At 43.4% G+C, this 22,188-nt stretch overlaps 1 protein-coding gene across 1 annotated transcript; it reads left to right on the forward strand.

Moving 5' to 3' along the window:
- Window positions 1–965: 965 nt before the first annotated feature.
- MAPK1IP1L (mitogen-activated protein kinase 1 interacting protein 1 like) lies at window positions 966–14,366 on the forward strand. Its single transcript, XM_070594244.1, has 4 exons — window positions 966–1,171; window positions 7,643–7,664; window positions 8,359–9,063; window positions 10,021–14,366. The coding sequence occupies exons 2-4, from the start codon at window positions 7,647–7,649 to the stop codon at window positions 10,030–10,032; spliced, it is 735 nt and encodes a 244-aa protein (XP_070450345.1). The 5' UTR covers window positions 966–1,171; window positions 7,643–7,646; the 3' UTR covers window positions 10,033–14,366.
- The last annotated feature ends 7,822 nt before the right edge of the window (window positions 14,367–22,188 follow it).

A 22,188-nucleotide genomic window follows, 5' to 3' on the forward strand; every position in this document is an offset into this window, starting at 1 on the left:
CTAGGGTGAAGTGAGTGAGGCACTCAACCTGGGGACACAGTTTTTTTGACCAAAAAGCTCAGTAATGAAAATATTTTGGTGCAACATTTAAGCATAAGAAAATGCAAATTAAAAACCCCTATAATGAGCAAAATATCAAAATTTTTAATTATGGTTAGCGCCGTTTTACTGATCTTTCCTGTTGCTGCAGGCTTCCTGTGGCTCCCCAAGGCACCGGCTGATTCACTGCCTCATGAGGGCAGAGGAGGTCGTTCACACTTTTGGCATTTTCCATGGACTGTTGTCTCTATGCAAAAATATGTCTTCCCCAGGCTTAGGTATTTGAAGTTCTTCTGTTGCTCATTTTTCGGTATGAGAATTATGTGTGCTGTGCAGCATACCCAAAAGTTAGTTTTCGTTTAGGTTTACAGTAAAATGTCCACCCACTGATCCACTAACGACTTACATACAGAAGCAAAATGTAAGAATATTGCATACTTTTAATAAATTTTTACATATAAAATATATGTAGGTATATGCATATTATCTTGCACACCATGGACATAATTATGACATGTTCATTACTAGCTAGCAGGTTCCTTGACGGCTTGGCCGTATGACAATCATCTTTTGGGCCTGACAAAGTAAGCACTTAAAGGTTTGTTCAAAAGTGAAACATGGGGAGAAGAGGCCCGGATGAGGACAAGTCTGCAAAGACCGCTGTTCCTTTAGTTAATATCAGTTTGTCAAGCCATTTGCAACGTCTTCCCTTTCCCGTATTGTTTAGTTCTCCCCAGCTGCGGCCCGAGGGTCCGTGTCCCCGAGTTGGGCCGCATCCACAGCCAGCCAGCTTCGAGGCCTGGCTGTGAAAACCGCTCAACGTAGGGAAGCCAGAACCAGCCCGCGAGCCGTTCCCCTAGGCCGCCTAGAGCGGCCCCGCCCACCACTCCGGCGAGCGCGCGAGCTCCGCCCCCCGCGGGCGCACACGCCCCCAGCGCCGAGCGCGCCGAGCAGCCGCAGTGCCGCCGGGGGCCTGCTGGGGCGCGCGCGGGCGCGGGCGGCGCTCGGCGCTTCCTGTTCCGGCGCCAGGAGGGGCCGCGCTGCTGGTGCTGCCGCCGCCGCTGCCGCCGCTCGGGCTGCGCTCGGTTCCATCGCCGCCTCGAGGCCTTGCTGCGGGTTCGGATCTCGCCCGGTAAGGCTCCTCGGCGCTGGCAGGGGTCGAGCGGGGGGCGAGGGAGCGCGCCCGAGTGGGACGCGGGCGCGGTAACGGAGGTCCTCGAGCCGCCTTTTCGGGGCCGGGCCGAGCGCTTCGCCCCGGCGTGGTCCTGCCCCCGCGCGCGGGCCCCCGCGGCCCCCAGGGAGGTGGCGGCGGAGGCGGCGACGTCGCGCCTGGTGGCTGTCTGCGCTGGACGGCAGGCCTGGCTGGGGCGCGGCGCGACGGTAGCGGCCCCTCCCCTCCTCTCCCGCCCCGCAGGCCGGCGCGCTCCGGCCGAGCCCGGACCCCTTTGTCGGCCCGGCCCGCGAGGGCGCTGGCCTGGCGCGCCGCGGCCCCGGTCCTTCGCCCGTTCCTTAGTGTCTGGCGGAAGGGCAGACGGAGGCCTGAGCAGATCCTTGGGGGGCCTTCGACGCCTGTCCGAGGCCTCCGGCCCGTCCCGCCGCTCGGGGCTTTCTCCCTGGAGGAGCGGCCGGCGCGCGCGGGCGCCCTGGGCGGAGCCGGGCCTGCGGCGCCAGGCCGTGCTCTCGGACCGTGGCGTCTTTACAGCGTGGCTCCTAAAGCAGTCCGCCCGCGCGCTGGAGGTGGCACGGCCTGCCCTGACCGCGCGCCGCCTGGGGAGCGGCGGGGCCTTCCGAGCCCCCGCGCGGCTCGGTTCGGCCGTGGGGCGCACAGGAAGAGACGCTGGCTTCGGGCGGCCCCACGCCTCCTCTGCAAGGCGCTGTGTCGCGGACTGGGCTTAGGTACGCGGGGACGTCCCTGTCCTCGCCGGGGAGGGCCGAGACCCACCCTCACCGAAAGCCTTGAGGCCGGGGTGTGCGGGAATGCGGGACCCTTTGGGTTTGGGAGAGGGGACGCCCCTCGTCCCGGCTGGCGTGCGCGGCGCCACACGCCGCCTCAGGTCGGGTTTGCCCCGAGTAAGTTCTGCCAACCCTGGGAACGTCTCTTTCCTGTTCACAGGTTTCGGCGTTGAGCACTGCACACAAAGGTCTGTGGCCGTGTGCTGGCGGCCGTCCCCGCTCGCACGTGCTGGGCTTGGCCGTGTGCCGGACAGGGGCCGGGAGGCTGGGTGCCGGGGGTGGCGGCGCCCCGTCCGCTCCCCGCCGCGGGCTGGCGGGCGCTGTGGTCCCCGCGCGCTGCGCCGGCGGACGCCGGGCCCCGAGTGTGTCCCGCCCACCCGATGTTTTCCGAGCGCTAGTATTCTAGGCGCTTGATTGACGGGCCCCGTTTAGCCTCTCAAGTTACTGGCCTTTTCTTCATAGTTGGAGAAATTGATGTTCCTTCGGGCGAGCAGCCTCTGAGCCGCGCACACTTGGTCCGGGGGCGCTCTGCTGAGACTGCGTGTGCCCCGGTCCTTGTCCCAGCGGGCCTCGGAACTGCTGCCGCTCCCCGCCTCCCTCTCGCTTTTGTGCAAACTGCTGTTTCTCTGGGACCTGCCCAACCATCCCCTGCGCTCTCCTCGTTGTTCTTCCACGCTGCAAAGGCACCACGTCTCAGGGTTCTTCCCCTGAGCCCCCTTTGACTCCTGGAGGAGCTGTTGGGGGCTGCTTGCCCCAAGTAATGTAGTTACTGTTTAAATGGTAGTTCTCTACCAGGCTGTGAACTCCTGAAGCGTTTATTCTGTGCAATACCACTCATTTCCCCAAAACCCAACACAGTGCCTGGCACATAGGTTCCAATAAGTATCTGAATAAATGTAGAAAATTGGCTGACAGGAGGTTGTTGAAAAACGACTTTTTTAATTATATGTTTTAAAGAAATTTAAAATGTTCAAAAACTTTCAAATCTCGAATTTCTTGAGTTGCTCAAATTGCAAATATAATGTGACTGATAAAAGAGCCAATACTGAAAACTATCATATATTCTAACTCAAAGTTTGTATTTTCATTACAATATATTATCATCATCCTCCCTTTGTATGTGCTAAGCAGAACTGTGCAAAACTGATTTCCCTTAGTTTCTCTTAATAAACACTTTACATGCCTATAGCACTCTATAGATTATTAAATGTGTTGCTTTTAATTAATTATCTGTGAAGTAGTCAGGAATTATTATAACTGTTTTGCAGATGAAAGAATAGGCTCTGGTTAAGAAGCTTGCCTTTGTCAAAAGACTCAGCCAAAAGGATTGATGTCTGGGTTTCATAACCAGGTGATCCCATACTGTGCCATCACAATTTGATGGCCGTCTGAAATATTTCTCATCCAATAGTCACTAGTAATGTATGAAGTTTATCTTTCTTAAACCTCCCTGTGATTGAATTACCATTTTTACTCTAAAGGCCATAGGAATTACAAAAATGTCATTTTATTTTTCTAGAATATGTCAAAAGAAATTTTGTAGTGTACCCACAACATGACTAACAAAAATGTACAACTGAAATCTCACAAGGTTGTAATCTATCATAACATTAATAAAAAAAAAAAAAAAAAAAGAAATTTTGTACTCTGTTTTAGAATTACTATTCTTGCTGCTCAGGAAATACAGTGATTATTTTTCACTTGATGTGTAGATCCTGCAGTAAAGTGATTACAGGAAGTTTTAGAAGCAGTATTTTTGCTGAGGAAGATTGGCCCTGAGCTAACATCTGTGTCATTCTTCCTCTATTTTGTATGTGGGATGCTGCCACAGCGTGGCTTGATGAGTGGTATGTATGTCCAGGCCCGGGATCTGAATTTGTGAACCCCATGCTGCTGAAGTGGAACACACGAACTTAACCGCTATGCCACTGGGCTGGCTCCCCAAAAACCTTTCTTGATTATAAACCTTTGTGTGTGTATGTGTGGCCAGTTCAAGGTTACATTGACCTTATCTTAATAATTAGCATACTTCAGATGTTTCAGAATAGCTTTTTAGAAAATCTAGATATTTTTATATTCTGTAGCTTTTATCATATTGAAACGCTAATGTCCAAATCTATTGTTTACCTTTTTATGATGAAAGTATCCCCCAAAAGTAAATTGGAATGTTTTCAGTGAACATGAACGCTGTTTATTCTGGGCGTCGAGATTAGGTCGCTCTGCTATGTGGTGCTGTAGAACAGGAAGTGACCTATTTCTGTCCCTTTGGTAAGGGCTTCATTATTTTAATCATAGTATTCTAGTACCTTCTCTGTTTTCTAGAGTTTGATTTGGAAAGCCAGAATGGTGGATCAGTTTAATATTGTTAACTTGTGGACTAATTTATATTTTAATGTCATTCTGTGACTAACTAACTGTATATTATGTATATATGTTTTTCAAAAACTAAGAAAATAATTCTGAAACCTGAACAGCAAGACCCTATGAAATTGAATGGGTTGATTTGTTATTGTCTCTGCTCCGTAATTAATGTGAACTTTGGCACAGAACCATTTTTGGTTTCAGAAAGGCTCACCCTCTTTGAAAAGCATGTTAGAGTTATGTAGACTTTAAACTTGTCATGCACTGATAAAGTTTCTTCAGGTGTTAGTCTTAAGAATTTTCTATCATGTGATGTGACATTTTAGTGTAAAACAAACCTTATCGTGGGAATGAATGGGTAGTTGTATTTGCTGTATATTCAGGTGTGTTTTTTGGTATTCTGAATAAAAAACAAGAATATAGCAGTTGTGACTTAGTAGGTGTCATATTCTTTTTCTCCCTCATTCCGCATGATAACCAAATCATACTGAAAAATAAAACTCGAAGAATGCAAGGATATCTCATTGTTAAGCAATGTATTCATTTAATTAACTGTGGGGATGGATAAGGGAGAAAAACTAAGATCATTTCGTTAGATGCCAAAGATGTTCTGAAGAAATTCATTGTCTTCTCTGACTTTCTTTTAACTAGCAAAATAAATAAATTTAGCAACATAGACATAAATAGAAACTTCCTTAATGTAATTTTTTAAAATTAAAAATGAGAATCTTAAACATTAGGAGCCTTCCCAGTAGAGCTGGGAAGGAGACTACTGTGCTATCACTATTTAACATTTCATTGTTTTTTAAGTCCTCGTTGATGCAAAAGAGAAAAGAGGTGTAACTATGGGAAAGAGAAGGTAAAATTATTTTTTGCAAATCCCATAGTTCTTTACCTGGAAATCCCAGAGAAGCAGTTGAGAAACTTTTAGGAATAAAATAATTCTGGAATGATGCTGCCTACAAAAGCAGTGCACTAAAATTTGAAAAGCTTTTCCCACGTGTGAACAACCAAGTAGGAAATACAGTGACAGAACAGAGCCAGTGTACAACCACAAGAAAGTCTATCAGTGAGAAAGCTAAGCTTTCAGTTAGAAATCTGTCTCAGGAGAAATGTGTAGGAGACCTGATTTTTAAAAGTTACTGAGTGATACTAAATGACAGTTACGGGACCCAGGAAGACGTACCTTGTTCTTGAATGAGAAGATTTGATTTTTTTTTTTTTTTTTTTTTTTTTTTTTTTTGAGGAAGATCAGCCCTGAGCTAACTACTGCCAATCCTCCTCTTTTTGCTGAGGAAGCCTGGCCCCGAGCTAATACGCATGCCCATCTTCCTATACGTTATATGTGGGACACCTACCACAGCATGGCTTTTGCTAGGCAGTGCCATGTCCACACCCGGGATCCGAACCTGCGGGCCCCGGCCACCGAGAAGCAGAACGTGCAAACTTAACTGCTGCGCCACCAGGCCGGCCCCAGTTTGGTATTTTAGATATATCAAATATCTCCTAAATTTATCTGCACAGTTAATGCATTTCCAACCAGAAGACCAGCAGATTTTTTTAAAAAATTTTTTATGAAATGATCTGGAAAAGTTATACATGAGACTATTCAGGAAAATCTGAAAAAAGAACAGTAATAGGGCGACTGATGTTAAAATTTATTAAAAATAGAAAGCCACCATAATTAAGATGGAATTTTATGGCACAGATAAGTAGAAAAGAATAGAGTCCACAATACCTGTGGGGAATGATGGAGGCTCTCCAGCTTGGGGGTTAGGAGCCTCCGCTCTGGAGTCAGACTGCCTGGGTGTGAACCCCTTTTCTAATTGTCACTAGCTCTATGACCTTAAACAAGTTAACTTGCTGAGCTTCCTTTTCTCCAGCTGTAAACTGGAGCTGGTAATAGAAAGTTAAACCATGGGAATACTGTAAGAAAGCATAGGTGAATATTTTTGAAATCTTGCGGTAGGAAAGGCCTTTGTAAAACAGAAGCCACATGCTGTTCAGAATGATTGATAAATTTGACTACACGAGATTAAAAACTTGTAGTGCCCAAAAAATACCATTTAAAAGATGTACAAACAAAGGGAACTCAGGATAAAATTTTGTCTCATAACGGAAGAGAGCTAGTTTGCTTACTAGCTTCAAAAGCATTTTTAAAAATGTACTACTAAGTAGTAAAATGATCAAAGTCAGAAAGAGTACATACTGTCTTATTCTAGTTGTATCAAGTCAAAGAATAAGCAAAAAGCTAAGAAAGTGATTGCTGGGTGGGAGGGGGAATGAATTAGAAAGGAGCATGAGTAAACCTTCTGGAGCGAGGGAAATATTCTGTATCTTGGGTAGTTACAGGGGCGTAGACAGAGCTTGTTGACCTAATACTTAAGATCTGTGCATTTTATTGAGTGTTAATTATACTTCAGTTTAAAAAATTGATAAGAGTGGTCCAAGGACGTGAGCAAATTCACAGAAAAAGAAGTATCAATGGGGTATTAAATTAAAAAGATGATCTACTTTCTACTTAAAGTCTAAAGTTATAACAAGTAAAGAAGTAAGATGCCAGGGCCAGCCCGGTGGCACAGCAGTTAAGTTCGCACGTTCTGTTTCGGCGGCCTGGGGTTCACTGGCTCGAATCCCGGGTGTGGACATGGCACCGCTGGTGAAGCCATGCTGTGGGAGGCGTCCCACATATAAGGTAGAGGAAGATGGACATGGATGTTAGCTCAGGGCTAATCTTCCTCCAAAAAAAAAGTAAGATGCCAGTGTTTAATCTATTGTAATTGAAAACAATTTGTAAATTTGATAATATGCAGTGATAGAAGAGGAACTAGAGGAAAAAGAAAAGCAGACGGTGTGAACAGGCGAGGGGCTTTTAAATCGGCATGGACTTTTGAGGTGGATTTTAGGTAACCTTACCTGTTCACTGTAAATTTTATTTCTAGTATTTTCTTGGTGATAGATTCACAAGTGAGCAAAGATATGTGTTCGGACATGTTCACTGTATCATTGTTTCAAACAACCCAAAATGCAAACAAAGCTAACCTGCCACCAAAACGAGAGTGTAAACTAAATTTTGGACCACTTTTGTATCAGGCGCAGCTGGGGAAAAGGGATGAAGTTGATAGAGCTGTAGGAGCTATTAGGGAAATTTTTCCTACATAAAGAAAAACACTCTCCATAAATGATTGATTCCATTTAAGTAAAAATAATGTATGCATAGGAAGTTCCTTAATGTATAAGAAACGGTAAACAATAGTTTTGTAATACTCCTTTTTTCTTATGTTTTTAGGAAAATGTCTGATGAATTTTCGGTAAGTTGGTACATTTATGCTTTATAAGTTTTTTGGCTCTTAAGAGAACAGCATAGTGCTAACTGTGGGCCGTAAGTCTTAATTTAAAAGCTTCTTGTGGTTCTAGGATTTGGGGGCATGTGACTTTGATAGGTGATTTGCCTTAACTTACTTAGATGAAACATGATTGAAAATGCTTCTCTAGTGTTTATTTCTTTATGAATTCTTAAGTAAAAAATTTTACAAGCATGACTTCTCTTGTTCTCTTTTAACCTGATATTATTAATGATAGCCAATGTTTACTGAATATTATATACCAGGCACTGTGTTAAGTGCATTGTGTGAATTATCTCATTTAAGCCTCAAGTTAACCCTAAACTGGTTTTTGAAAACGAGGAAACTAAAGCTCAGAGAGTGTATGTAACTTGTTTGAGGTAAAGAGCCAGTATTCAAATCCACAATACGTTGATTAGTTGTATTTAGAAAGCATGAGCTTCTCTGAGGAATTTGCATTGTAAAGTTGATATTTGAAGTAACCCCTCAAATTTTGTATTAAATGAATTGTTTTTAAACTGAACAACTTGGCTTTTGAAGATGTTATAGAGGTTTATAATCCCTGACCCTATGGCTTACTATGGTTTCTGAGTTTATAATCACATTTGGCATGACTCGTCCCTGAATAGAATTGGTAAGACGTGCCTGTTTTGTATTCCAGCTGGCAGATGCGCTACCTGAACATTCCCCTGCCAAAAACTCTGCTGTGAGCAATTCCAAACCCGGCCAACATCCTCAAGGCTGGCCAAGCTCCAGTCCTTGGAATAGCCCGAGTGCTCCTCCCTCCGTGCCGTCTGGACTCCCGCCAAGCGCAGCGCCCTCCACTGTGCCTTTTGGAGCAGCGCCCACAGGAATGTATCCCTCTGTGCCTCCCACTGGACCACCTCCAGGACCCCCAGCACCATTTCCTCCTTCTGGACCATCCTGCCCCCCACCTGGTGGTCCTTATCCAGCCCCAACTGTACCAGGCCCTGGCCCCACAGGGCCATATCCTACACCAAATATGCCCTTTCCAGAGCTTCCAAGACCATATGGTGCACCCACAGATCCAGCTGCAGCTGGTCATTTAGGTCCATGGGGATCCATGTCTTCTGGACCTTGGGCACCAGGAATAGGAGGGCAATATCCCACCCCCAATATGCCGTATCCATCTCCAGGGCCATATCCCACTCCTCCTCCCCAAGCACCAGGGGCTGCACCACCTGTTCCATGGGGCACTGTTCCACCAGGAGCCTGGGGACCACCAGCACCATATCCTGCCCCTGCAGGGTCATATCCCACACCAGGACTCTATCCCACTCCCAATAATCCTTTTCAAGTGCCTTCAGGACCTTCTGGTGCTCCACCAATGCCTGGTGGCCCCCATGTGAGTGTTTAATTTGTTACTTAACACGCACTAATAGTCTCATAAACACTTCTGAAAGATTCTGTGTCTCCAGATTTGGATGGATGATTAGAAAACTTTTAAAACAAGGTGTATATGTATATAAAGAGTAAATTTCAAACTTCAGGTAAAGCATTTAAAAGGATGAAAACACAAGTATTCCCAGTACTGAAAATAGAAAAATTTCCCCCAATCCCCGAAGACCTTGTAATGTAATAAGCAATGTCCTCAATAGCGTCTTTGAGGTAAACTCAGAGATAGATTTCATTGGACTTTTTTTTAAAAAAAGTATTTCTCAATAATGTTTTTTAGCATCACACCAAAGCACAATTCAATAAAAGCAATCTCTGCCTGTCTGGCTTGATATAGAGGTAGACTTCTAGAGACTACAGGGCAGTGAATATGTAACGTTGCCCATCTTTCATGCACAACTGAGTATTTCTCAGCCAAGGTTTTGTTAGACTCTGACTCTGCATTGTGGAATACTTTATGCTTGACTGTCCTCCAAGCTGGAGTTGCCATCTTAGTTAAGGAGCCCGTCTTGGGCATGTGATCAAATTGAAAAGCTCCCCACTTCCCCCGTGAAGTACGCCAAGTGAGTATCCAGATGCAGAGTCAGGGTTCTCCTTGAGGGGAAAAACCCTGTTTGCTCTTAGCACAATAACAAATCAGATCTCCAACTAGGTTCATTAACATCCATCTCAACTGTAAAGGAAGAAAATCTTAATAAAGTGCCCCCACAGCTTCCTCTTATTAGTGTAACTTCTTGCTATATACATTCTCTGAAAAGTTTATTTTTTGTAAATTGTGTGCTGAAATAAGTGAGAGGACTGGCTGTTTGGATTTATGAAGCAGTAAGTCAATATTAAGCCACAGAAAGGAGTTAATAAACTCCATTTACAAAATCTAGAAGTTTACTTTTTCTTTTTTCTATTGCAGTCTTACCATTAAGTTAACAATGGACGAAGAGATGACGCTTTGCTTTTTGAAGTACATGTATATGCACACGCTGCATATAGAAAAATTGCTGGTTTCACTGTTCTAGAGGGCATTCATGAATGAACAACTCTTGCACCTCTCAGAGAAGATACCTGCCTCTTGTACTTGGATGTGTAGGACATCAGATGGATACAATCAGATAAAACTGTAAATCATTCAAATGTGATTTTTATTCAGTTTTTATGGAGAGTTAAAGTGATTAAGTATATTGAATAACTCTTTGATACAATTTGTTTAAAACAAATGTTCAGTTTGTTTAAATTATGAAACTACGTGGATTATTGTTAGAATCTGCAAGCTCGTTGGCAAATTATTTCAAGTATTTTTCTATAGTCACTTTTTCCCCTTAATAAACACTTTGAAAACAATCACATTGTCATAACTTAAACAAATGATGGCCTCTCAACATCCTGAGCTAGTCCATAGGATGGATAAACCTGGTCCTCTTGAGGTTGTTTTTTGGATATACATTTTAAAACTGTTGGTATTTATTGTCAGATGTTGAGTTAGTTAGCAGGCAGTGTTCGTTTTTATCCTCGAGCTTTTAGTAAAGACTTTTCCTTCATTTTGAGTTCCACCTGATTTATTTTTCGCCACCTGGGTTATACAGCTCTAAATTCTGCCTTTTATGGAAGCTTTTTTTTTATGCAGGCCAATGTGTGTGTAAATTATGTTCTTAGAGAATTGGTGATCTCTTTGTATTGCTTTAGAATAGATTATGAGATGTCCGTATTGCTTTAGGAAGAACTCAAGGAAGGAAATAATTCTCTCCTTAGTCTGGAACCTCAAACTGGAGGAAACCCTGGGAACTGCTTCATAGTGACAAGTTGCATTCCCACAAAACACTCTTCTTCCCAGTAGCCCCCTCTCCCTCAGTTCTTGAGAAGGAGCATGTCCCTTAATTCCTCCCTGCTGTGGAAAACTGGCGCCCTCTCGGGTTCTGTCATAAACTCGTAGAGCCGCTGTATGTAGAGAACCGTAGTCGCACAGATGTGACTGTTCTCTTTAGAAGTGCGGTCAGAACATGTATTTGTCTTTCAGAGTCTGGCAAGACTATGTCGTTGTCTCTGGCATAGTTTCCTCCATCTGTTTGTAAAGTGCTTATGGCTGACATTTCTAGTTATGCATTTGTTGACAGGAAATAGGTAGAATTGAGTGCCATCCTTAAAAATTTATCCTCCAGCTCTGACAGTGAAAATAATGATGAATTGTAGATCTCTGCCATCGAGTTTAAAGCAGCGTGACTGTTACTTAGTAAGTTTTGCTTGTAACCACCAGAAGAACCCACGTAGCTTTTTGACACCTTATGTTTAAATCAGGTTCTTAGATTTGGAATAGGACTAACCATGTTAGTTGTCAAATAACATTTTGAAACTGAATGTATCTGTTGGGTTACTAAAATGTTTTGTGAATTTCTTGACCGGTATAGGAGAGATTTATGGTAGAGCTCTTGTTTTTGCTTAGAAATAAAATGTTTAGTAGTTTATTTCTGTTATAATTAAAATGTCATGAACATCAAATGCAACCATTTAATGGTTTGATAGCTACCTCCTTTTAAGAAAGCAGGATGGTCACCTTTGAGAGGAACATTCAGTGTTTAAGCCTCCCTTTTAAGTAGATGATAGATTCAAGCTGATAATTGAAATTAATTTGTTTAGATATTTTCGGACTGGGAAATGTTGTTAGACAGCTCTTACATAGTGGCACAAGTGGTCTTTTTTTCTTTCACTACCTTGCAAGGACAAGTGGCAGCTACCTACAACATTGTAGCTGCCAAGTAGCCTCCAAGTTACAAGGCAGGTAGCCTTTGAAGGTGTCATAGTTTAAATGGTCAGTCAGCGTCACCATGTCCCTTAGCTCTGAAGGCATAAGATGATAGGGAAAGTGAGATGGCAGCGAAGATCTCTCCTAATGGTTATTTTGGTTGTCCTACATTGGGATAAGTTGACACCTCTGGCTTTAGATGCAATATTTAATTTAACACTAGAGAGGATGATGTTTGACTAAAAGAAAAGGAAGTAGCAAGTTTGGGAATCTGTAATTGTGAAGTCCATTTATTATCGGAGAAAATCTTTTGCTAAAGGATTTGAAGGACCATGAACGCAGGATTTGGAATTATACTCCCAATAGGTATATTAACTTTGCTAGTGACCCATACTGCCCAGTGTGCCTCAGTGGTACTGCCTTTTTAATCTTTGCTTTTCAAGGACTTTCCAACTGGTATTTGGGGTTTTTTTTTTTTTTACTTAAGAATGGAAATAAAAGGGAATAGAATTTGCTTTTATATTATTTTAAATTCTTTAGACTATCATTTTTTAAATTGGGACAGGGGCCCTCAGTTCTCGTGGGCACTAGGGCACACTTTTAGGTTCAGGGTGGAGTTAAGGATGTCAGAGTTGTTTCAGTGGGGGAAAGCATCTAGGAAGGTTCTTTCTCTTTACAAGGGAATAATGTTGCTTTCAAAACCGTCTTCGTAGTCTGAGATCGGTTTATGGAAGAGATTGCTTGTTAATATCTTTGATTTTTAGGAATACTCTGGCATTGGGACTTGGCAGAGCAAGAATATTAAGGTAAATTTGATGGAGATGGTTGAGATGTGTTGAGGAATACTATTTCTGGAGTTAGAATCTTGGATTTTGAAATGTTGAACCTAAAAATGACAGGGAAAAATTAAAATATAGGCCTTAAGTCCTCATTCGCATGCTCGGTTCCCAAGAATGAAGGCTCCTTAAAGGAGTGCTTCGCATGCCTTGGCATGTCTGTGCTGGGCTTGGCCTGACACCTTCTCATGCTTTTGAAGATGACTGTTTACAGCTCTGACTCCACAGCCCTGTTTTGTGTAAAGTAATAATTGGTTATCCAGGAATAGACAATACATGTTTTAATTACCCAACGGCCTCCTTCCTTCTTTGTCAGTTTTACTGTTTGTTTTCAGTAGAGAATAATAAAAAGTCAGAGAAGAAAAGGGAGGAATTTTGGGCCTTGAGTGGTCACACCACTGCAATGGAATATTGGAATATTTTCTAGGAAAGAAGTCTTGCCCTTGATATTTTACCTCACAAATAATTAGTGCTACCTAGTGTACTCAAATGTGCAGCTTTTGAAATTTGGGTAGATGAACATAGCTCTACTCAAAGCTGCAGTGAAAATGCTGTGCCTGGTTTGCGTGTCAGTCAGTTGTGTGCTCTTCTAAATGATGAGTGCCAGTGTCTTCCTTCCTCGCCCTGAGTGATCTAGTGCCAGTTTTATAAAATGCCAAGGTTATAAACCTAAGCACAGACCTTCAAGTGTTAAATTTTTCAAAAGCATAAGGTTAAATTCAGTTGGATCACACTACTGTACTGTGCATAGAAAGTGGTGGCTGGCTTTTGGGGAAGACTATAATCTTAATAAAGCAATATTTAGTATTGAAGACAGACACTATTTTATTTTCAGAATGCTGCCAAGTAAAATAAAACTTGCCAATAGAATAATCAATATTAAATACCATGCAAGCTTCTGGCTATAGAAAATGTCTGAGAACTGCATTCATTCAACAGACACTTAAATGTCCGTGATGCAGGTGCTTTGCCAGGTGCCAGAGATAACAGAGATGAAAGAGAATGCCTGTCCTTGAGAGGGTCACCGTCCAGAGCTGGCATGACGGAATTCCTCAGTACACCCATGATTGGTGTACCAAGATAAACATATTTTAGTCTTGCTGCACTGGTGGAAATTATAGACCAGCCTTTGGGCATTTTAAAGAGCAAAGTATGGTATATCTTTTCTTGTAAGTAAGAAATTACTGTTTTTCAAGGTTGAAGTTTTGTTGCAACTCTTCAAGCGTGTGGAGTAATGGGACGTGGTTCCTCTTCCCTTTCCCCTGGAGAAGGCACTTTCACTGCCTATCACTCATTAGCAGATACTGATTTGTGGCCATTAAGTAAGCTTCTTATACGTGCTCTATAAAGGTTTTTGTATTTTTTCCTTGATATTGTGACTTTTTCATTTGCTTAATAATGACAAATTTAATGTATGTAATTGTCTGCATTTTAAGTTAAACTGCCTAAAATGTGATTTGAGACATATACATCTGTTTGTATTATGAACTGTAAGCAATCTGTTCGAGTTGTTAGGTTTTCTATCACCTGCTGCTGTATTTGTAAACAAAGACATATTGCTTTAAGAAGTAATTATAATTAGAAATAGTCTTTGAATGTGATACTTGATATTTTTTAAGCTAAACTTGTTTGCTTTTGTGTATTATACCTGAAAACGTTTTTTAAAAATGTATTTTCATGTTTTCACAGTTTTTCCATGTATTTTTTTCTTTAGGCCCAATTCTGGGCTTCCTTGAGCAAATCCAGAGCCTAACTAACTGCAAATTTGTTGTCAAAGAAAGAAAAAAAGGGCTTGAGCTACCCCTCTGTGTGCCTGAGCTCACTAAGGCCCTTAAATAGGTTGCTTGGGAACAAGCCTTTCTGGAAACACAGACCTCCTTCAGCAAGGTGGTGCGCATCGTGGGGCTTTCCTCTGCTCCCCTCAGGGCTGGGCTCTTCTTTGTAAGCACGTCACCTGTTTGTACTAAGTTAGGGCTTTCCCGCTCTGCCCTGCAGCCTCCACCCCTCCTTCCTTTGTGAAAGGCAGTTCTGCTCTTGCCCGGCCTGCTCTGCCCTCAGTGTAGTTTGCCATTTCCTTCCACGGGGGCTTCGCTAGCCTTTCTTCAACCCCAGTTAGAGGGGGCTGTGAATGAGTGAACAATTTGTAGTACATTCTGCTTTTGAAAGGAATTTCTTTTGTAGTTGGACAAAATGCAACTGTAAATTTTTAAATGACCTTTGATGTCTTATTTCACATCCCCTGAAAGTACCCACCTAAAAGGGAGCTGTGAAATAGGTAGTGAAATATGAGACCATTCTGGAGCAGGGCCGGGTTTTTTCCCCTCGTGAAATGAAGTTGCTTTAACCAACACATTCTTCCCTCAGTGCCTGGTCCAAGCAGGTTCCTTGTTTAATAACCACCATATTAAAACTTAGTGCCAGTCCTTATGCAACAGGTCTCTAAAGCAAAATAGAATCCTAACTGTTAGCTCACTTGATTTAAATAAGACAGTGCAATAGAATTCTAATACCAGAAGAGAATTTTGGCCATCCCTCAGTGTGTAGCATTTGACATTATTCTTCTTTGGGCAGCTTTGTATGTTGGTGCATAAATACCATTTATTTTCATACTGTATTTTGCAGAGCTCTGAGATTCCAGGGCTGAGGAGGGGACCAAACAGGTAGAATTTAGTCCCTCTCTGCTCCCTGCTTTCAATGGAGCAATCCTACCCTTCGACTTTACATAATTTACTTACTGTATATTAACGTGGGCTGCCGTGACTATGTGTCAGACTCTGGGTGGCTGAAACAAGAGGAATGTATTTCTCACAGTTGTGGAGGCAGGAAGTCCAAGATCAGGGTGCTGGCCAACTCGATTCACAGTGAGGGCTCTCCCTGACTTGCAGATGGCCACCTGTTGCTGTGTCCTCACACAGTGGATAAGAAGCAAGCTCTCTCATCTCTTGCAAGGCTCTAATCCCATCGTGACGCCCCACTTTCAGGAGCTTATCTAATTGACTTCTCAAAGGCCCCAAATACCATCACATTGCAGAAGAGGGCTTCAACATGAATTTGAGTTGGACACAGTTTGCTTCAGAGCACTTACAGATAAGTTGTTTGGGGGGACAAAAAGATTTGCTGCTTTTAAATTTTAAAAACTATTGTAGATGACCATGTCTCCTAGTTGAGATTTGCTAAAATCATAATCACAGATTCACAAGTACAATAGAATCCCAGTCCATCTAGAATTCTAAGCCATGCTTAAAGTGTTAGTGTTACATAAGAAAAGAGGAAAGTTAACATTTTCAGTTTTTGCTGTGGTCATGTTTTATGTTAGGCCTCATTTTTTAAAAGGTCGCTTAGACTAGTATCCCTTACAGGTAGGTAGATTAAAAAGATAATCTCTTTTACAGATAAGGAAACCTTTAAAAGAGGTTAAGTAAATTCCTAAGGTCATACTATATCGAGAATGGCACCAGCTCTTCCACCGTCTAGGCAGAGGGTCTGTCCGCCGAGTGGTTTTGCTCAGGTGTCTGGCACCCTTTTCATGGAGTTCCTTAGTCAGCCGTCCAGGCCCCTGCCTTTTCTCTTCCACAAGATGTGCTGACTTGTTCTTGCTTGTCCTCTTAAGATGCCACTGAGTAGGTTCCAAAACTGCGAAAACTCTGCTAAGATAATGCTCAACTATTAACTTTTTAGATGAAGAGGCCAAGTTAAATCGAGCTTCATAGTATTGTCCGGCTTCTATCCAGCTTCATTTCCTGGGAGCTAACACGGTAGCTCTTAGGCGCACTTCACATACTTTAGCTCTTTCATTGGTTAGCAGCATTGCCTTTGAGATGGCTACAGTCTAGACGGAGACAGTAGTAGTTGACCCCACTAAAGACTTTACGTGCACTCTCTCAGTCCAGCCTCAGACGGGACAGTTTTACCCCCATTTTATAGATAGGAAACTAAAGCTGAGGTTAGATCTCAAAGCTCCTGTGTTGGGGAACTGAGAGTCCTGGGTGTGACTGGTAGCAAAGTTTCCGCCTTAAACCACTATACTACAGAACGCTTCTTTCTGAGTTCTGCATGTGACATGTGCCTGTCATGGTTGCTCTGTGCTGGAGTTCTGCTTTCAAAACTACACCTGGAAAGTCAGATCCATCTAACATATATTGAATGTTATGTAGCAGACCTTTGTCACACGTCATTGAATGAGTTTCATTGGATATTTACTGTAAAAAGCTAGTGTCTATGTTTGAAAGGCATATCCTTAAACCGCTGAGGACTTAGTTATATTTTCATAAACAAGGGCAAATAATGTTCAAAGGTGTAGCAGTTAAGAGTAGGTTTAAGATATGAATGTGAGAATTGTTACAAAAGGTTCTGGATGCTCAAGCCGTTAGTTACAGTCCTGCTGACTATTTGGAAACACTCTGGGTGTCCAGCTGCCCTGCAGTGGGAAGGCTCACACGGGGCTGTCAGAGTGGCTGAGACAGACGCGGTCTCTGTTAGTGGAGGAACTGTACGGAGGTGGGAGAGGCCCAAGGAGGTTCTGCCAAGCATGGCTCGACAGTGCTTTTTTAAACTTGGCCTACACAGGACATGCCAATTAAAACATCGTGACTTTGCTTAGTTACTGCAACACACAAAACCCCAAGTACTAAACTTAGTGAATACCTGGATCCCTTCTTTGAATGCCCGAGAAATCTTTACAAAAAAGACCAAACAACAGTGACTAATGATCAGGACTTGTACTGAGGGTTTTTATAGAAATGGGGTGAAGAGGATTAATGTGAATTAGGAAAAGCCTCTTTACAAACCTCACAAGATTTCTTATCTGAAAGGTGTTAGTAAGCGTACACCTCTGGTGAATCCATAGTAGAAATCTGGTCAGGTTCTGGAAGGCAGCCCTTCATGGTTCAGTGAGTAACACATTTGCCAGGGGTTTAAGGGGCAGAGTTTTTAGCTTTGAGCCCAGCTCTGCAGTATGATTGTGTGCAGTTAGCTAGTTTCCCATGCTCATTTACCTCATCTGTAAAACAATATTGCTCGAAGTACCATGAGGGAAAAAATGGAACATTCTTCCTTCCCTCTAGACAAAGGGATCTGTTTGGTGTATTAGCATACTTAAAAAAATACACATTATAGTGTCTCTATTAGTGTTCCTTTTTATCAGCTTGTCAAGTTTGAGGGCTTTTAAAGTTATCCAATGTGATAATATATTAGTATTTATTGAACGCCAAGGTTGCACCCTAAGTGGTCGTACATCCCGCTCTGCCTGGAACAATGCTGATTTGTTATTGTCTGGGCATAATTATTAGTAGCACCTTCTTGGCGTTCTCAGAAGTGTCCTGGTTTTAAGGATAAATTATATAGTTATCCTAACTGTAACAAGAATACGAGTGAAGACTTTCTGTTTTATTTCCTGAGAGAAAAAATTTGTTCTAAAAAACATGTTTTAGAAGTTAACCTTTGAGGCCGGCCAGGTGGCGCAGCAGTTAAGTGCGCACGTTCCACTTCAGCTGCCCAGGGTTTGCCGGTTTGGATCCTGGGTGCAGACAAGCCACCACTTGGCAAGCCACGGTGTGGTGGCGTCCCACATGTAAAGTAGAGGAAGACGGGCACGGATCTTAGCTCAGGTCAAGTCTTCCTCAGCAAATAGTGGAGGATTGGCAGTGGATGTTAGTTCAGGGCTAATGTTCCTCAAAGAAAATTTTTTTAAAAAGTTAACCTTTGATTCACATATATTATTTAGGGTGTTACTTACACTGCATCTTTTAAAGGTGAAGAAAAAATATCCAAGTCACTTAATTGCAGCCATATTGTCTTCAGCAAATATCAAAAGCCGGAAGAGAGCACATTGCAGTCATAGAACAGGAAGCCAGGCTTTTCTTTAGGATAGAGAAGCTGGATAGGAGAGATGGGAATACGGGTTCCTACTTTTCTGGGCATCGCTCCAGCGGTTTCTGCCTCATGACCTAAATGTGCCTTTCTTTTCCCAATTCTGAAAGGAATTGCCCTTAGAGCTCCAAGTATTTTGCTAACTTAATTCTCTTACAAACTGAGTAGCACCAAAGGTTATGTCTAGTGTTTTGGGTCTTTTAGCTGCTGCATACAAACATTACCAAATCTGTTGTAGAATTACATTTCATTTCCTCTAACCCTGGGCTGACATGAGTATTTCTAATTCACATGAATTAGAGGGGAGGGGAGGGGACAGTGCCATTATTTCATAGGTACATTAGTGGCAGGGAATAAATGAATACTTGTTAAACCGCTTCAGAAATATCTCATAGTTCACAATTTTTTGGTGTTCGGGGCACATTTTTTTTTTAAGATTGGCCCCTGAGCTACCATCTGTTCCAATCTTTTTTTTCTTCTTATTCTCCCCAAAGGCCCCCTAGTACATAGTTGAATATTCTAGTTGTAGGTCCTTGTGGTTGTGCTACGTGGGATGCCACCTCAGCATGGCTTGACGAGCGGTGCCGTGTCCCCACCCAGGATCTGAACCAGTGAAACCCTGGGCCACCGTAGCAGAGCATGTGAAGCTAACCACTCAGCCATGGGGCTGGTGGGGCACGGTTTTTAATACTAGAACTTGTAGCTCTCTTGTAAAGATCAAATGCTTCAGGAGTTATCACACTGTATTCATCAGGCTGACTGAGTAGAGTGTCTGCTCCCACATCCAAGTTTGCTCACGCTTACTCAGCACCGTTCTCGAGGGCTGCAGGAAGCAACTTTTCCTTGATGCTGGCTCAGTGGGGTGCTCCTTCACCATCTGCAGCCAGTGCCGTAAAAGTACACGTCCTCATCTGTGGCAAAAATTGATTTTGCACATGGACCACAATTTAGCGACACGTCTGTTCTCAGCACACTGTTATCCTGCAGTGGTTGTGAAGTTAGAATTGGAAACAGCGTGGAGTGGAAAACATCAGTTTGAATAGAAAGTGAAACCTCAAAATATCCCGTTTGAATGTCCATTTGCTGCTAACACCTTTCATAACAAAGCGCTCAGGAGTCACATCTGACTTATCCATCAGGAAATTCTTGCTCTCAAACAGTCATACTCTTTGTGTAATGTAAAGCATATTAGCATTACCGGGGGAGGGGTACATGGACGACTTCGTAGAATCTGATAACAGTCTGTTGAGTGAGTGGTGGCTATAGGAGGATTCATTCTATTTAACTCCAAAGATATGTAATACTCTTGTATGTACAACTAATATGTTTTTTAAAAGCATATGGAGCCTGAGCACCTCATATTGAAAGGTAATCTCAGGTTCACCCAGACTCTCTGAGAAAGGTCAACAGGCCTCTCTCCAGTGGTGACTGATTCCTGAGGCCTGTACCAATAGCACGAGGCTGGCCCAGTCAATGTTTTCCTTTCTATTAATAGCTGAACATTTCAGTTGCTTTGAGAAACAAATGGTTGTCATTAAGGACACACACAAGAGGCATAAAGGGTCTGCCCAGTGGTTCACTCAGTCTATGCACAGCCTGACAATGGCACCAATAGATCTGTGAAAGAAGATAATTGGGACATAAACCCAGCATGCCAAACCCAGCACTAGACAAATGGAGACGTGGTTGTAAAGCCTTCCATCATATGAGGCATTGTGCTCTGCCAGGAAAAAGAATCAGAATTAACATAGCCCCGCAAACACAGGAAGAGACCATAGGGATGGTACATTCCAGGGTGGTATTAGGAGAAGTGGAGAAAAATGAGGAAAGCATAATTAGAGTGAGGACTGAGGTGGGGTGGTACAGTGGGAAAGAGCACAACTTCTGCAACCTGATCAGCTATATTTAAATACCTACTGGCTCCACCACTCACCAGATATATCACGTTGGTTGAGTTACTTAACCTTTTGGTGCCTCTGTTTCTTCAGCTATAAAATGCAGATAACAGTAATTCCTAACTCCGTAGGGTTTGGGGAATTAAAGGCAGTAGCCCATGTAAAGCACTTAGGGCTTGACGTCATAAGCACCCAACAAATACGGGCTTACCATGAGACCTGGAAAGCGGTTTTCTAGGTGTTGGGCCTGCAAGGGTGTTGCATTTTAACAGGAAAGATGAGTGACCATTTTCATCCAGTGTGATGCTGATGCAGGAGGCACAGATTACTCCAACACCAGCCAAGGAGCACCTACCTAATAGTTAAAATAGCTAAAATGTTCTGAGCACTACGTACTGTCCAGTGTTTGAGGGCTTTAATCACATTATCTCATTGAGTCCTCACAACAACTTCCAGCCAATGGTGAAATTCAGCTGTGGAGTGCAAAGCCATGTTCTTTCTCCTTCGCAATGCAGATCTCCATTAGTGCTCCTTGCACTTCAGAAAATGTCCTGTCTCAGAGAAAGAGTACCAGAGGGAGACTGCCCTCCCCTCCAGCTATTTTGACCCTGGCCATAGTTTCCTGCTCCCATCCGTACCCTGTTTGAAGGTGGTTGACTTTGGGTGGGCTCGGGAAATCAAGGCACCAGGCATGAGTATGTGAGTGAGCTTCAGGGAGAGGAGAGGCAGGCAAGTACTCTGGGGAGGGCCTGACTGAAGCAGGTCACGTGTAACTATTCCACCTCTGAGTGGCCGTGTTCCCAACATTCCAGAGCACGGCCCCACCCTGGAACAGCTTTCCATGTATCATTCCCCATGATGCCAGCCGCATACTTGTGAACACAGCTTGTTTCCTGGCTGCCCAGAGCTGCACCATTCCTTCTTGCTAGATTTTGGGAGTACACATGAACTATTCATTATGGAGTCTCAGTCCCACTAGGAACTCCGAACACCTTGTGTTTAAAAGGAGAGCACTGCTTTCCCAGGCTCCTTTCCTCCAGATTATGAGAGATTTTAGCCTATATAAAGTGATGTCAGCTACTGCTCTGATCGGGGAATAGGTAAGAGAAACATTTCTTGGCATGAGTGTGGGCAATCTGAGCCGCAGACAAAGGGAATTGAGAAGACTGACCTAGAACAAAGGGAGACAGAACAACTCTAAGTTGAATGAGCAAAAATATATCAGCACCTAAATTTTTCAGTTATTCAACTGGTATTTATTGACCACGTAATCTGTGTCATGTACTGGGAATTCAGGGGTGAAGTGTTCAAACAGTTTCTGCCCTCACACAGCTTACATGTAGTGGAAGAGATAATCATTAAATAATATTAATTATACTTAAGACAAGTGATGGGGGGAAGTATAAGCTAGTATGTAGGAGTCAAGTCAAGCTCACCAGAGGAAACCACATTTGAGCTGCAGTCTGAAGGATGCAGGATTTAGGCAGGAGGCAAATTGGAGGCGGCGGGCGGGCGGGGGGGGGGGGGGGGGGGTGGGTAGGGATGGCCAGGAAGAGAATACAAGAGGGTCAGAAAAAGGCGTTCCTTGTTTGCAGGAAGAAATGGGCCAGGCGTGGGGACACCTGCCTACATGTTGATGGTGTGGGGCAGAGGATGTGAAAGGGAACACACTGGGGTAGGAGGCCTGGGTGGGCTCTATTTTTCCTCTCTTGTCTACTGGATTAAGTTAGCTGTGCTCCCATCAA

This window comes from Equus przewalskii, chromosome 25, assembly GCF_037783145.1.
Source record: "Equus przewalskii isolate Varuska chromosome 25, EquPr2, whole genome shotgun sequence".
Taxonomy (NCBI): domain Eukaryota; kingdom Metazoa; phylum Chordata; class Mammalia; order Perissodactyla; family Equidae; genus Equus; species Equus przewalskii.